Source organism: Dipodomys ordii, unplaced genomic scaffold (genome assembly GCF_000151885.1).
Source record: "Dipodomys ordii isolate 6190 unplaced genomic scaffold, Dord_2.0 Scaffold28, whole genome shotgun sequence".
Classification (NCBI taxonomy): Eukaryota; Metazoa; Chordata; class Mammalia; order Rodentia; family Heteromyidae; genus Dipodomys; species Dipodomys ordii.
Genome location: NW_012267244.1, coordinates 13551429 through 13567030, shown reverse-complemented (window position 1 = coordinate 13567030; position 15602 = coordinate 13551429). Strand labels below are relative to the sequence as shown.

Here is a 15602-nt window from a genome sequence, read left to right as displayed (position 1 = left end):
GAAAACCCACCCTCTGTGTTAAAGAATAATAATTGTTAATATTTCTGAGGTGATATGTATTTGAAAAACACATAGCCATCTTTTCATGCTAAATTTTATTCAATATTATGCAACTGCATAAGTATAAATATTTGTTCAGTATACAACAATTATGACATCCATGGGGGAGGGGATTTCTTAGAGAAAATAAGACTGCAAACACTTTATTGCACAGATCCTAACAAACTTTTAAGCTGGTAAGTCTACAGCTGGGAGCACTTACCGAGGAGCACATCTTAACAACCACAAAGAGACTGAGCAAACCAAACACAGAACTTCTAACCAGCTGATTGGAGAGTCTCACAACAACAAACAGGTATCACATGAATGCAACCTTAAGTACTCTTTACTCATCCAAAATGCAAAAAACATATTTGGCAAAAAATGATAGTACACTATACAAAATATACATAAAAATATCCTTTGTAAACAAGCAGCTAGTTGTGCTTCAAAGAAAACTGGACAGTGGAAAGAAAAGAAAAAAAAAACAAGGTTGTAAACCATGAACTATCTCCTGGATAGACCTGCCTTGATGTCTTTAGTGTTGAAAGCTTAGGTTATGACAACTGCTAAACAGATATGTATCATAAGTGTTGAGATCATTTTTGAAACTCATTTTAACTTCTTGTGAAAAAATATGTTTGTTTCTTTGACAGTTTCACAGTGTAATGATGAGGAAGAGCTAAAAATTTGGGAATAGATAACAATTGTGTAGGGGTAGAGAAGGGCAGAGAAGACATTTTTTCTTTTTCTTTATTATTATTATTTTTTTGCCATTGCCAACTTACTTTACAAGGAAGGACAACTGCAAAGTCAGTAATGTCTTTGTTTTTGGAGTGTTTACAGCCTTGCCAAACGATTTATAATCCACAGGGCTGTACGATGATGCTGTGCTTACATAAACAACTTTATAGCACAAAGATACTGAGACATCACCAGGGGAGAGGGGAGTTGGTGCTAGATTGGTTATTTATTGGTCATTTTTTTCCTCTTATAAAACCAAAGTCCTGTCCAGGATCCCAAACATCTAATAAATACTTATCTGCATTGTCTCTTAGTGCCTTAGTACTTATGTCAGCAAGTGCCATCTTACAATTCAAAACAAGCCACCCCCCAAACTGCAACGACAACAACAACAAAAAAATCAAAAACCCCTCAGCACTAAAAATGGTTTGACAAATTCTACACATTTCATGGTATACAAAATTTAAATAAGGCTTAGCAAAAAGTAAAAAAGGATGGTCACATTCAAGCACCAAATAGCTCCATTAAGTCTTTGTTACAAAAATGCTGCTCTTTATTAGTACAGAATTTTTTTCTTTGCATACAAATAAAGAGATCGTGTTATGAACTGTATGGAGCTACTCGATGCATCAGAAACGAATGTGAAACCCAGGAAACTTGCTCAAAACAGCAGGTTTCACCTACAACATAAGGCCCCAGCTATGTTTAAAATGTATCTGATGTCCTGATTATTCTTTAGTATATATGCTATGATGCCCAAATCCACCTCCCCCCATTTCTTTTCCTCAAAAAAAAAAAAGCAAATTTAAAACCTCTTCCAATGCCTGATGCTTATATCACTTGACCTAAGTACTAGCAGAGTTGTGTGCAGCCAGCAATTTTTACTCCAGAACAAGGCTAGTGCAGAACCACAAAATGTGGTTGGACTTGCCACTCACAGCAGAGAGGCCTGAGTGTAAGAGCTTGAAAAGAAGAGAAAGAAAGAACAGAAATAAAGCTGATGTGTGTTTAGTCCCTGCTCGTCCTCATGTGAAGACCAAACATGGAATTCAGAGACAAAGACAACTGACCCTTTGGACAGTTGGCCCCAAAGACCAGAATACCCACTATGGTGACTGTGAAGTAAATGGCTAGCTCCATTTGCCCTGGCCATTCTTAATGGAGGAATGCAAATGCAGCAGTCAGAGCAGTTCTTGCTTTAGATCTGGAAATAGGTAGCCAGATACAGTACTATCAGAAACTCTGCTTTAAAATACACATGAAAAACTCACAATCTACTGTGTTTAGGGTTTTCTTTCATCTTGAACTCTACTTATAAAAACATCCTTGAAATAGTCTTAAACCACAGACCAAAACATGTAGGTGAATGTGTACATGTATGAATATGGATGTCTCTCTAGTTTTACACACACCCAGTTTTGACCATTATACTTCATTACTACGACATGATAGCGGTAAAGATCTTAATTCAGAAAAGTTGTAGGCGATGATGCGATTGCAGCAGCAAGGTATAGACTCTACATCCCAAACCAAACACATTGCTAGGTATTTACAGAGACAATCTCTCTCCTCACCAACCTGTGCTGTATACTATCTCGTTTCTTACAAACACTAGCCGGTAAGCTTCGCCGGTTACTCCTGGGAAGGCATCTGGAAGGAGGTTTCCTCTTTCTGTCTCTATCCTCCACTTCCCGCTTCGTGAGGCTCTAAGCTCTGCCTGGCGGACATCCCCACACAGTGCTGGTTTTCATTGGTGGTCAAGACTCAATTCCAGGTTCGGGCTGGGTCCCCAGAGCCCTGTCCTGTTAGGAGGCTTTTTTGTGAGGGCTGCTACGCAAACTCTCTTTGCCTCGCCTCTGCCGTACTACAAAGTCCTTCTCAGAGGAAAGGGTGAGAGGGCGGTCGGAGCTGGGGGCTGGGGGCGCCTTGGTCACCTCCCTGCCTGTGTTCTGTTTCCTGGCCAGGGGAGGCTGGGCAGAGGCAGGCTCTCTCCCTTTGGCTTCTCCCATGGTGGCAGTTACTGACAGTGCCCTGTGCCGATGGCCAGGTCCACCTGGCACGTGTGGGTCAGTGTGGTGAGACTCTTGGGCAGTGCCAGAGAGGCGGAAGGTTGGCAAAGAGTCACTCTTGGTCATCTGGGTTTTTCCATCCTCCTCAGACTGAGACTTCCGGTGGTCTCTGTGGCTGGGGCCTACGGTCTCAGGAGTGACCCCTTTGGTCTTGGCGGGAGAGGGGTCAGTGCTGACTGTGGTGGATTCTGACGTGCCTGGCCGGTTCTCAGGGAAACTGGAGGAGAAGCTCAGAGTCTTCTCTGGGAGGGTGGCGGGGCGGAGGCTACTTTGCCCAGTGACCGAAGTTGAGCGTTTCATGCTACTAGACTTACTAGCCTCAGCCGGTGGCTTCTGAGAAGCAGGCGTTTTCCCCTTGGCCTCTGGGAAGCCCTTCCCCACGCCCATGACTGGCCTCTCTGAGCCTTTAGCCCGTGTGTCCCCGTGCCCGTGGGAAAGGCTGGCTTCCAGCTTGTTGTCAGCTGCTGGAACATAAAGTGCTTCTGTGCATTTCTTGCCTTCTGGCTTCCTATCTGTGGGGGTGACCTGCTGATTGGGGCTTCTTTCTGTTTGTCTGCACAGAGGGGGGCAGTCTTTCACAGTGGATGGTTTGGGGTGCTTTGGAGACAAGCTTTGCTTTTCACTGGCAGCGGGAAGTTTCTGGTCTACGGCCTCGCCGAGCTCTAGGTGGCCTTGCCTTGGCAAATGCACTGGCTTCTCTTGTGTATCCAGTGGCCGTCCACCAATGGTGGCTTTCAGCCTGGCCTCAGGAGGACCCTCTTCAGCGTGCAGTGGACTGGAAGGACCCCCTTCTCCATGGCCCACCGCATCACTGGCTTTGCTCTGGGTGGCTGGGACAACAAGAAACACATCCACACACTTGCTAGTGCTTTTCCCCTCTCTGCTGGAGCCAGCCAGGGGTTGCGTGGCAGGCTCTTTGCCCTTTGTAGCTCCAACGCTTGGCTTCTGGGATGAAAGGGGCCTGTCTGGGTGCTTGGGCTTGGGGGCGCTGGGGTCAAGGCCGGGCCTGGGCTTGTGGCTGCTGCTGTCAGTGTGCACAGCAGCAGGCCTGGAGGAGTCCTGGAGGCAGGGACCGGGTTCTACAGGAGCGGGCTTGGTCCCAGGTTCCCTGGCGGAAGCAGGGATTGGACTATTGCAGTGCTGCCACGCGGCCGGGCTGGGCAGCTCTTTGGTGGTCAGGACAAGTTGAGGGCCACTGCTGATCACCCTTTGAAGAGGCTGTTCCTTCCTCTCTAGCTCCTTGGGACTCTGTTTCTGCAAAGGAATGAACGCAGGGAGCTTTTCAGTTCCTGGAGGCTCTGGAGCACAGCGGGCAGGAGGGACTTCAGGTTTGGGGTTCAGGCTGTGTCTCCCCTTGCTCGCCTCTTTATCACAGTGGCTCCCAGCTGAGGGGGAGGCGTCCTCCTTGGCCAGGGCCCTCCCCTCATCTTTCAGGTTTGTTTTTGCACAAGGCCCCCATGCTTTCTCCATGGCCTGAGTCTGCATGTAGACATCTGGGCGGGTCCTTCCCCCCGAAGGCAGATTTTTGGAACTGTCACTGGCTTTAGCTGTCTCTGGAGGATACAACTCCACTGAGGGTTCTCGGTGCACCTCTGCCCTCATGATAGCACGCTCACTCCGGGCTGTGGACGGCCCCCTTTCAGACCGCTCTTTCGGGCTTGGCTTCTCTCTTGGGAGGACCTCTCTGGGTGGGAGGGGGACGCCTGGCCTGGCCGGGTCAGTGCTCTGCAGGGTCTGCCCTGGGCTAGCCATGACCTTGATGTCTGTGGACCGGTCCTGGTGTTTGGGACTCCCCTCCCGCGGCTGGGGCTGACTCTCCACAACTGTCACCGAGCTTCTGGCAGCAGCCTGGGCAACTTTCCTGGTTTGTTTTAAGTCTGAGTCTGGCAAGGGAGCTGCTGGTGAGTTCTGGAGACCCCGGGCAGGGGGGAGGAACCGAGGCTCTAGCAGGTAGGACTTGTTCATCTTTAAGCTGGCAGGGTCACCCTTTTTGCCACTGCTGCCAGCGAGGGCCAGTGGCACAGAGGGCTTCATGTCGTCACCTGGGCTGGGGCTCTGCGCAGGCTCTGGGGAAGGCAGCTGTGTCTTAGAAGCATGAGGTCCAGATAGGAGAGCAATGTCCAGTGTGCCCTCGATGGGCTTCAGGCACGAAACTGACCTTCCTTCCAACTTATACTCAGAGGGGCTCTTCCTGACCGGCGACTCGGGGGTAGCCAAGCCTGGCTTCTCTGCTCCGCCATCCCCCCGGCCAGCTAAGGCTTTGAGGGGAACAAAGGGCACACCACTCATCGAAGCCACATGGGCACTGCTGACATATGCCCGGTTCTCGGGCTCCTGATGCCCATTTGCAGGCCGGACTGGATTTCCCGCCGGGCATTCATGGGTATTGGATGTCATCTTTGGCTTGAGCATGGAGCAGTGGTTATCGTCTTTGTCGTCGAGGGACATTTTCTTTCGGAGGTAATCAATATTAGCCAGCTTGCCGTCTAACTTGTCATTTCGAATGAATTCCTTGGCCTGGGAGGTCTTCTCTGTGCTCTCCCCTTTCCCAGGGGCGGGCCTCTCAGGGGAGTGACAAAGCCCGTCCTGGAGCGTGGTAGGGGTGCAGGCCCGTTTAAAGTCACCTGTACCGTGACCATGCTCCCCAGGGGCCAGGCTGTGGCCAGGCACTGTCCCATCTAGAGTCACCCCCTCGCTGGCCCGCACGCTGGCCTGCTTGTGAAGAGCATCTTTTAACAGGCTGCCCAGAGAAGGGGCCTCCACTGCTTTGTTATCAAAATGACCTGCCCTTTCTAATGGTTTGGGGTAGCTTTTCTTCTCTCTCTCCTCTAGCCTGAAGAGAGCATGACTTTCTGAATCAGTGTTGAGGCTGGGGGCTTTCTGATGGGGGTCTTGTTTCTCTGGGAGGCCATCTGGTTTCTTCACGACCACTTTGGCCTTCAGTCTGTCCCTGTCTAGGTCATCCACAGATTCCTGCCGGCCCAACTTCCGGGACACGGGGCGTTTCAGGCAGCCTTGTTCCACAGGCCGGGCACGGCTGAGCGACGGGGCATCACACACGTTTTCCTCCAGGCTCTGCAGGGTCATCTCTCGCTGGGACTGCTCCCGCTGCACTTCCTCCTGGGTCACCTCCAGGCTGTGCTTGCGGGAGCACAGGTGCTTCTTGTCACTGCTGTAGGAAGGGGAGAGTTTCTCCTCGGACTGCACCCGCTTGAGCAGCGGGGAGCGGGGGGGCTCGGCACTCTTGGGCCTCACGATGTGCCTCACGATGGTGGGAGGAGAGTGCATCTTGCCAGGAAAGGCTTGTGCCATCTTGGCATTGCCCAGTGAGTGTCCCAGCAGAGGGGATGGTGAGCGCTGAGGGGAGGTGGGCTGGGGGGTGGGAGAGGGTGTCCTGGCCAGTGGGGACAACGGGATGCTGCCAGCCGACTTCCGTCTTCCAGAGCGGTACCGCTGCCCACTGAGTTTGGGGGCCAGGCCATGGAGAGTGCTTGGGCGGATGTGCCCAGACCCTGCTGGGGAGTTGGGAGCGCTAGAACTGGGGGAGCTGCTCTGGGAGGAATTCGTACCTGTGGGTGAAAGATAGAAGGCGGTAAGTACGCAGGGTTGTCTTCCTTTATCCCCCCGAGGCCTGTCAGGTAAAGGTGAGGAGTGAATGCTTCTCCCGTAAAGCCCCTCATGCTAATCTTATTTCAATAGTCAGTGAACAGCCCCATCTGTGTCCTCCCTCCGGTCCTGCCGTTCACCTCCGCCACCTGCCTTCCCCGGGCTGGCCTAAGTGCCTGCTTCTCAGAAAGGACCAAGGATGACCTCACTGCCTCTCCGCACTCTAGGGCGTCAAGACCTGGGGGTCACTCACCGGATGGGAAGTCAGGGGTGGAGCGGTAGCTAGGGGTAGGGGAGCGAGGGGACAGGCTGTGTGTCGGGGAGCCGGGGAGACTCTCTCCTGATGACAGAGACCGGTTCAAGCAGGAGAAACTGCGGCTGGTGTGGAGCAAAGGCGAGGGCTGCTTGGCTAGCTTTTTGAAAAGAGATCTCCTCCTAGTGTGGAAATAGGAAATAACAGATCAGGCTTACTTTCAGATCCTCTCCTGCCTGCCCACGATACAGTGTCTTCACTCAGTGCCTGAGTGTCAGATGGTATCTGCCTGCAGAGAGTAGGAGGCTACTTCCTGAGGCCTTAGAAGGGAACAGTCCCAACTGGGTGCTGGTGGCTCACGCCTATAATCATAGCTACTCAAAAAGGCTGAGATCTGAGGATCGAGGTTCAAAGCCAGCCTTGGCAGGAAAAACTGTGAGACTCTTACCTATAATTAACCACCAAAAAAACTGGAAATGGAGCTGTGGTTCAAGCGGTAGAGTACCAGCCTTTATTAAGCTCAGGGACAGTGCCCAGGCCCTGAGTTCAAGCCTCAGTACTACCAGAGGAGGAGGAGGAGGAAGAAGAGGAGAAGAAGGAGGAGGAAGAGGAGGAGGGGGAGGAGGGGGAGGAGGAGGAGAAGGAGGAGGAGGAGGAGGAGGAATAGTGTGGGACAGTATTCATGCAGGTACATTTAATTCCAAACACTTAGGAAGATCTGGGAAAACAGAGTTATAAATACATTAAAAACATACTAATTAGGTTTATGGTAAGAGTCTTCTTTGTGTGAAAGCTTCTTAGGGCATACCGCATCTATGTCAGCATGATTTAATCAAGAATAATACAAATAAATCCATAGAAATGAAACCATTAGTCTGGATACAGAATCCTGTAATGGTGAGATGCTGGGCAGGGGCTTTATCTGTGGAGGGCTGTTTGCTATGCTCATTCCGTTGTGGGCTCTTGAATATTCCCAACAACAATGCGGGCTATGTTTACATGGATGACACCAGGCAAGGTAACGCGGAGGCCTTCCCTATCAGTAGACAGCAGACACTGTGCCACAGACACATTGAGCACTTAGAGCTCAGTGAGTGCAAGATAAAAAATAATAATAATAATACAGCTGCCTCAGGCTTATCTGCACATGTGGCTAGCTGGAACTCTTTTGCTATCAAGGTGAGCTTAAACACTAAATTGTAATGCTTCTATACCTTCTAGAGTAGCTTATTCTCTATAACCTAAAGCACATCCAAAATATAAAGTGCAATCTAAAAGAGTAGAAGGAGCCTAGAATTTGTGGAAACACTTTACTTTCTCTCTACTCCCTCAGAGAAATGAATGGGAAACTAGCTTCTATTCTTTTGCCTCTTTACTCTCATTTGTCTGTATATTGCTAAATCCTATGCCTACATTACTATATTTAAATTTGTTTGGCTGTAGAAATCCTGTTGATTTGCTACACTGAAGGATGAGAATTAAATTCTTATACAATCACTTTTGACTCACAACACCTTATGGCCTTTTTTCTATTCTTCCCAATATAGCTGACTCAAAAAATTTTGGTTCTAAGCTGGGCACTGGTGGCTCACACCTATAATTGTAGCTACTAGGAGGCTGAGATCAGAGGATCATCGTTCAAAGCCAGCCTGGACAGGAAAGTCTCTGAAACTCTTAATAACCAATTAACCACCAGAAAACCAAAAGTGGCACTGTGGTTCAAGTGGTGGAGCACTAGCCTTGAGCTGAAGAGGTCAGAGACAGCTCCCAGGCCCAGAGTTCAAGCCCCACAACCAAAGGAAAAAAAATTGGTTTTAGAAACAGCTCATGTTTAATTTTCACATCACAGCTAGACTATAGAAAGTATAATTCTGTTTTCCTTCTTATATAGCTTTGTTTTTCCCAGAACTGATTACTCATTTCCACATGTATCTTTCTATCTCTATTCAAAGTCTCCATATGATGACTATGCCAGGTCCAAGTGAGTGAAGGACACAGGTTACAGCACACACAAGCCAAACCCACCTGGCAAGAAAAATCCCTGCCTGGAGCACAAGCATGCGTCTCCCTTTCCTCTGCGTGGAACACGGTTAGACATGTAGTGCCCCATACACCAGGTTTATGTCAACTCACTGGGCTTTTGTTACTGAGAAAGAGCCCCTTTATTTCTGGTCTATATTTGGAAGCTTTAAGGATGTAGTTATTCTGGTATGTCTGGCTACAAAACAACCATGTTTACATTAGTAAAGTACATTTACAATGCAGATATGATATGTGAAAAACTGCCTGATGGCCCAGTTCCAGAAATCTACCTCTACTGAAATGAAGTCTAAGAGGCTTAAAAATGAGCAAAGGGCTCTTTGTGGTACTCACAGGTAATCAAAGATGATAGAATCTTTGTACTATAAAATATCCCAATAATTTTCCCATGAAAAAGAGTGGTATTAACAAATATGAACTTTAATGTATATGCATGTGTAAATTGTGGCATGCAATTTCTCATGGTAAAATAGCTCTCTCTTCTAAGTCAGAGTGTATGTTAAGGAACAACTTTTTTCCTACATGGGTAAGTGTACACCAAATTTGGGAAGATCCATTTAACTAACCTCTCTAGACTTTCCTTCTTCTTAGACTTCTTGCTCCGCCTCACCATCCGGCTCTTATAGCTGTTTCTTCTGGCTGGTCCTGTTTTGATTGATGTGTTTTCAAATGGGGTCGTGGTGATTGACACCTTATTTCCGCTCTATTAAAAGAAAAAAAAAAGGTTAGGTGGTATTAAAGAGAAATGCTATAATAAAGCAAGATCTGAACTGAGTTAAAGATTGGAAGACAAAAGAGACAGAGGCATTTATCCAAAAGTCCTTCCATTTCTAAATAACCCTTCTCTCCCCAAAGTCCTGACAATTCAAATGGGATGGCTGGCAAAAAGGAAGTGTCTTTAGAGGGTGGGCTCTGGAGCCATTGGTTTGAATTCCTACTTGAGCTCTGTGACCTCAGCAGGCTGCTGAACCTCATGAGTCCATATTCCCACTGTACTAGCTAAAGGTGAGGGCTGGATTCTATCTATCTCATTTCTCAGTGCTCATCCAGGGAGCAAATGAAGAGTTTGTAAAACCTTTAGCACCGAGTGATAAGGGAAGGCCTTATGGGAAAGCCTCTATAAATAACGGTTAGCTTCATTCATATGCATTAAGTAGAAATGTGCCCAGTGGCTGTCTAGTCTTGGTTGATATATTTTTCTTCTTTTTTTCCCCCTCTGTTTTTGTGTTTTTCCTTTGGCCTAGAAATCATAGAGCAGCAAAACTGAATGAGACTTTTATGTTTAATGATTCTTAAAAGGTTCTTTTCCTATTATCATAAAACCTGTCAGCCTGCAGAGCTAGAGAGTATGTGCCAGGCAGTGGGAAATCTCTCTATGCAGGCTGCACACAGTAAGGTATTTCCTTGCTTCCTGGTTGGTTCTGTGTCTCCTCCCTGAGTTTTGGGAAGGGACATGGTGGGCAACCACCAAGCATAAGGTAAAGTATGGTGCTGGCAGCCAGGTGAGGGGTGCTGAGGGCAGGTGGTGAGTTACTTGGACTTTCACAATTTCTTGAATTTCATAATAACCAGGGGAGAGACATGTTCTTTCAAAGTCCGGGGTGGGGGGTGGTGGTGCTGGGAAGATGGCTCAGTGGTAGAGTACTTTCCTTGCATGCATGAGGCCCTGGGTTTGATTCCTCAGCACCACGTAAATAGAAAAAGGCTGGAAGTGGTGCTATGGCTCAAGTGGTAGAGCACTAGCCTTGAACTGAAGAGCTGAGGGACAGTGCCCAGGCCCAGAGTTCAGGCCCCACAACCACCACCACCACCAACAAAAACAAAGTCAGAGGGGGCTCTGATGACCTTGCAATGACAAGCACTATAAGGAAAGGGCCTTTCCAAAGGCCTTTGCCGGGAAGGGACCCAGTGGCTGAGGTTGAGAAATGGTATCAAGTTATAGGAAATGAAGGGTTGTGGGTACAGTTGAAAACACAAGGAGTAACTATTGTAATTATAACATCTATTCTTCTCTTCCCCCAATTGGGAAGGGAAGACTACTTAGTAAGAAAAAAAAATGGAAGTATAAATTAAAACACAGGGTCTTGTGTATGCTAAACAAGTGTTCTACCATTAGTTTTAAAGCTATATCCTCCTCTTGACCACTCCCCCAACTTTCTAAGACATGTATAAATATACATGTATATTTATATATTTTATAAATAGTTTTATTTTTACTCTGTAGATTTCTTTCTTTCTTTCTTTTTTTTAGGGTCCGGTCGTGGGGCCTGAACTCTGGGCCTGGGCGCTATCCCTCAGCTCTTCAGCTCAAGGTTAGTGCTCTACCACTTGAGCCACAGTGCCACTTCCGGCTTTTTTTCTTTTTGCTTATGTGGTGCTGGAGAATCGAACCCAGGGCCTCAGGCATGCAAGGCAAGTGCTCTACCACTGAGCCACCTTCCCAGCCCCTGTAGATTTGTTTCTTAATTTCACATTATATAATTTTTCATCATTGAACAGTCTCTAAAAGTGAGATTGTTATTGGCCACATACTAGATTCTTCCACTTGGGTGAGCCATAACTTACTTAGCTATTTACCTTCTGCAATTCTTTTTTCTTTTTGCCAGTCCTGGGGCTTGAATTCAGGGCCTGGATGCTGTCCCTAAGCTTCTTTTGCTCAAGGTTAACACTCTACTACCTGAGCCATAGTGCCACTTCCTGCTTTTTCTGTTTATGTGATACTGAGGAATTGAACCCAGGGCTTCATGATGCTAGCAAGCACTCTACCACTAAGCCACATTCCGAACCTGTAATTATTTTCTATTTTTCAATCCTTATGGGTTAAGATTCTCTTATTTTAGTTTTTTATGTTTCTTTAGAGAATGATTTGTTTCTGCCTTTGACTAGTCATGGTATTTATTGTTGTCTTTATTATCCTTTATCATTCCCTAAAATTTTAGAGAAATGTAGTTTGAATTCCAATACACAGATTTTTATCTTCTTCATTCTAAATAGGTAACTCGTGTATTCTATATGCAAATAAATACTTTGAAAGTATACCTTTACTCTTGTAGTAGAGATTGATAGTCTGTTTTCTAAATAGAAAATTCAGCTACTAAGTATATAAGTTTTACTACTGGAGGTTCTTTGGGGTGGGGTCTTCTCTTCACAAATCATGTGGGGCCATGATGGAAAATGGTAGGTTTTCCTTTCATGAAGGGAAAGGACAACAGATACGGCTGAAGTTCACCACTTAACGATGCTTCGCTTCATTTTTTTTTTTTTTACATTCCTACATTGAGTGGACACACAGGGCCATACAGTTGTCTGGGATGTCCTATAACAATAAGTACAATGGAACCAAAAGCCTCAACATTATTTATCACAGGTCACAGATCCCAGTGAAAGAAGATTCCAAGCCTGGCTCTCCTGACCCCATCCTCCAGTACTTCTCCTTCCCAAACCCAGTCCTTATGGGTGGGGTACGTCCTTATCCTCTCCATCTCTTCTGTGCTTGGCTCATACTTATCACCAGTGGTGTTGAAGAAGCCAGAATGCTCCTGGTGGGAAGCCTGTCCAGAGTATCAGATCACCAAGAAGAAATGAGGGAGACAGAAGCTTTGTAAAGCTGGGTGACCACTTCTCAGTGAGGAGCAGGCCTTTCTGAGAACAACTGACTGCCCTTTCCCAATACAAATCTGTTTCCTTTCTGTTCGTACACATGGCTATTTCAGAGGATAATTCATTGGATGTAGGCACATACTCCAACGATAATTTCTCTAGGGGGGAAACATACAAAAAATGTAGAGTACAAATATTACATTGAAAACAATAGTGGGGGGAAGGTACATAATTGGGGAAAAAAATGCTATTTGGGAAGCCTGCCACCTGGTGGATCTAGTTGGCAAGTGCTACCTAAGTATGGATGAATATAGTTTGCAGACTAGGGTTATACTCAATTAACTTCTCTTGGATAAATGAGCAATTTATGGCAAAACTTGTTTTAAAATAATAGCAACAACAACATAAATGTAGTCAGCACAGTAGTCAATGTTCAGTTAATTCACTTTTACTTAAATTCTTTTCAAGAATGTTTACAGTAGGAGGGAAATTATTTTAAGCTGGCTGAACTGAGTCCAGTAGCAGAAGTTACACTATCCAATTTCCTCTCATAGTCTGACTGTGTTACCTTAACAGTTAGTCTTGAGCCAACTGGTAGATCTAATGCCCTTGCCTTTCTCTGCAAAACACAGGTGGGGAACAGGCCTTTCCTGCACATAGATTCTCCTATACTACCTTTTCATATGATGAATCTCCATGCATCTATCAAAGCCCTGAACAGATAGCCCCCATTTCTCTGATGCTATTCCTATGCAGCTTGGTGGCCAGCCATCTTTCCTCCTTCTGAACGTCTGCCATGTTTACAGGCTGATCCTTATGTTGAATGCTGTGATTAGAGTCTGGCATTGCCACCATTTCCCACTGTGAGCATTAGACTATAGGGTACACTGGCAAATTGGCGGATGCATGTGTGCAGTAGTGCACTGCAGGAGTGCAAATTATCTTTGGCTCCCTGGCAGACAGGCTGGAGTGCCTTGTTCAGTTTTCTCTGTGTTTCCTTTTTTAAACAAGAATGTTTATATTCGTATATTCATCGCATCTACCTCAGAGGGTAACCGAGGGTGATCTAAGATTATTTTTGTCAACCATGACAGAGCTTGACAGGTACCAAATACTCTGGCTTTACTAGCTGTTATTCTTATGTGTCATTTTCGTGTGACCCTTGCAGTATTCCCATAAGTACTACACATATGGGGGGAGGGGCGGGGAAGAGGCGGGAAGCGTGATGCTATTTTGGTGGTCCTCATTTCAGTATCTAGAATTTCCCAAGTCATAGAAAGGATACTTCTGAAGCAGAAGCTCATGAAGTTTAGGGCTTCTCTTAGGCCTAGCAATGTAAAATAGTGCTATACTTAAGACAGCAACCTGGGTGAATACAAAGTCTGGACTACAGAAGGTAAGCCTAGAAGAAGGATATCAGGCAGGCAGGGAATATGGCGGGGTCCATATGGCCTCTGTGAATAAGGAAAGGGTGGAGAAAGATTTCAGCCAATCTCTGATGTTTTTAGAAAGACCGACGCCACCTAAAAGTCAAATGTAAGTAGTGAACTCCTTGTGGCAGGAAAGAGATTAACTCCTTGTGTGAAAGGATTTGTGTCCTTACTGGGGAGGTGGACCAGATAATCCACATTGTTTATAATTCCATGGGTCAAGCATGCTGAAAGTCTGGACAAGTTTCTCTGTCTGTGTAAGGCTGAGCTTCCATAACAGGTCTACTTGGAGACAGTGAGGAAAAGTGAAGCCCAGTGTGAATCCATGAGACAGAAAATACTTACGATGTTTACAATCTAAAGAATAGATATTAGAGTTTCTATGTGGCGACTTTCCCACCTTTTTTTAAAGGATGCATGCATTTCTGTAGAGCAGGACATCGTGGGAATAGAGCTGCCACCCCGAGGCTAAGCCCGCTGTTGATACCCGTCACTCTTATACTCTTTGCTCAAGAATCGTTGGTTAAATTTGGAAGAGAGCTGCATGATTACACAGTTCGCTGGGAAGATAATTAAATCCCTTGTATCCTCTTTGTTTCATTACACTAGCTACTCCTTCTGAGTGCTTTCTCTATGAACCAGAGGCAGGATCCTCTGCTTGGATGTGTGACAGAACATACCATGGCCTCAAAGGGTGCCAGGGCTGCATGCCACCATACTACAGACACACCATGACGGCAGCCAGCAAGGAAGCCTGCGGGCTGTGCAGTGATCTGGCTACAGCCAGAGGAGGCAAGATGCTACATAGAGGACCATCTGATTCTGCTAAGAGACCTGGCCAGAAGTCTTTAAGAGGGAAATTCACATTTGAATTTCAAAGAAGCAAAAAGGGAAGGTTTCAAAGTCCAGAATCATATTAAGATACAAAATAAGTCACACAAAATGTGTTCCGTGACGTCCCAGCAAAATAAACAAGTGTATATTCCCTCAGTGTAGAGTTGTCTATTGTGTATTTTGTCTTCTGCTTTAATGAGCAGATGTAGGACATGATATAAACATATGCTGTAGCAGGAGCTATTTTGCATATAATACATATGATAAAGAATGCAGAAACCAGGTACATAGTACCACCTGAAATCTTTTTAGTGTTTTAAAAATCAGTGATGCTGATCTCCAGTAGAATGAATGACAGCTAAGAAAAGCCCGCCTACAGACTTATTCTCTGACAACAAGGGTCAAAGTAGGTTCCTAGACAGAGTGAAGGAGCATTTTAGAGACAGTAAATTCCTTTTTGTCTGTTGCTCCGGAAGTCTCTACCAACTGGAAAGGCTTCACATTGAATGTGAGAGAAAAACCTTCAGTACTTTCCTTGAACCCTTATCCCCAAAGGATAGGGATTGCAGGATCGAGAGCTGTTAGGGAAGCAGCTAGCCAGAAGAAAGAGCTTTTGCATTTCTTCCTTCCACAGTCAAAGGATTGCAACGTCAGCAGTCCTACTGGGCTTCCCATTTCTTAGATACTTAACTGAGAGAGCTGCTCTACCTCATTGTCAAAGACAGATGCTAAGTGAAACTGAACACCTTGGCTCTTATCCATGCAGGAGTGAGAAGCTACAGAGGGCATAGGGCCCAAGTATGGGCCAGCCCAAATCATCTTACGGCAATTGCTATTAAACAAAGACACGTGCAATCAGACATGAATTGGGACCCAACAAAAATAGCCACATGGACCTTGTCTTCTTACGGTACTTTTGGGATAGCAAGCAAAGGAGAACCTAATGGTTCATTATATTGCTTCAACTTTGAGCCCCAAATTCCCACA

At 46.2% G+C, this 15602-nt stretch overlaps 1 protein-coding gene across 2 annotated transcripts in view; it reads right to left on the bottom strand.

Annotated features, from left to right (window-relative positions):
- Positions 1–785: 785 nt before the first annotated feature.
- Positions 786–15602, bottom strand: part of Mast4 (microtubule associated serine/threonine kinase family member 4) — a 355411-nt gene continuing 340594 nt past the window's right edge. For both annotated transcript variants that reach the window (XM_013015896.1, XM_013015897.1), the window contains 3 exons: positions 9318–9454; positions 6712–6893; positions 786–6421 (listed from right to left, as the gene is read on the bottom strand). In XM_013015896.1, coding sequence (XP_012871350.1) covers positions 2589–6421; positions 6712–6893; positions 9318–9454 — 4152 coding nt within the window. In that variant the 3' untranslated portion in view covers positions 786–2588. The remainder of the gene's footprint in view (positions 6422–6711; positions 6894–9317; positions 9455–15602) is intronic.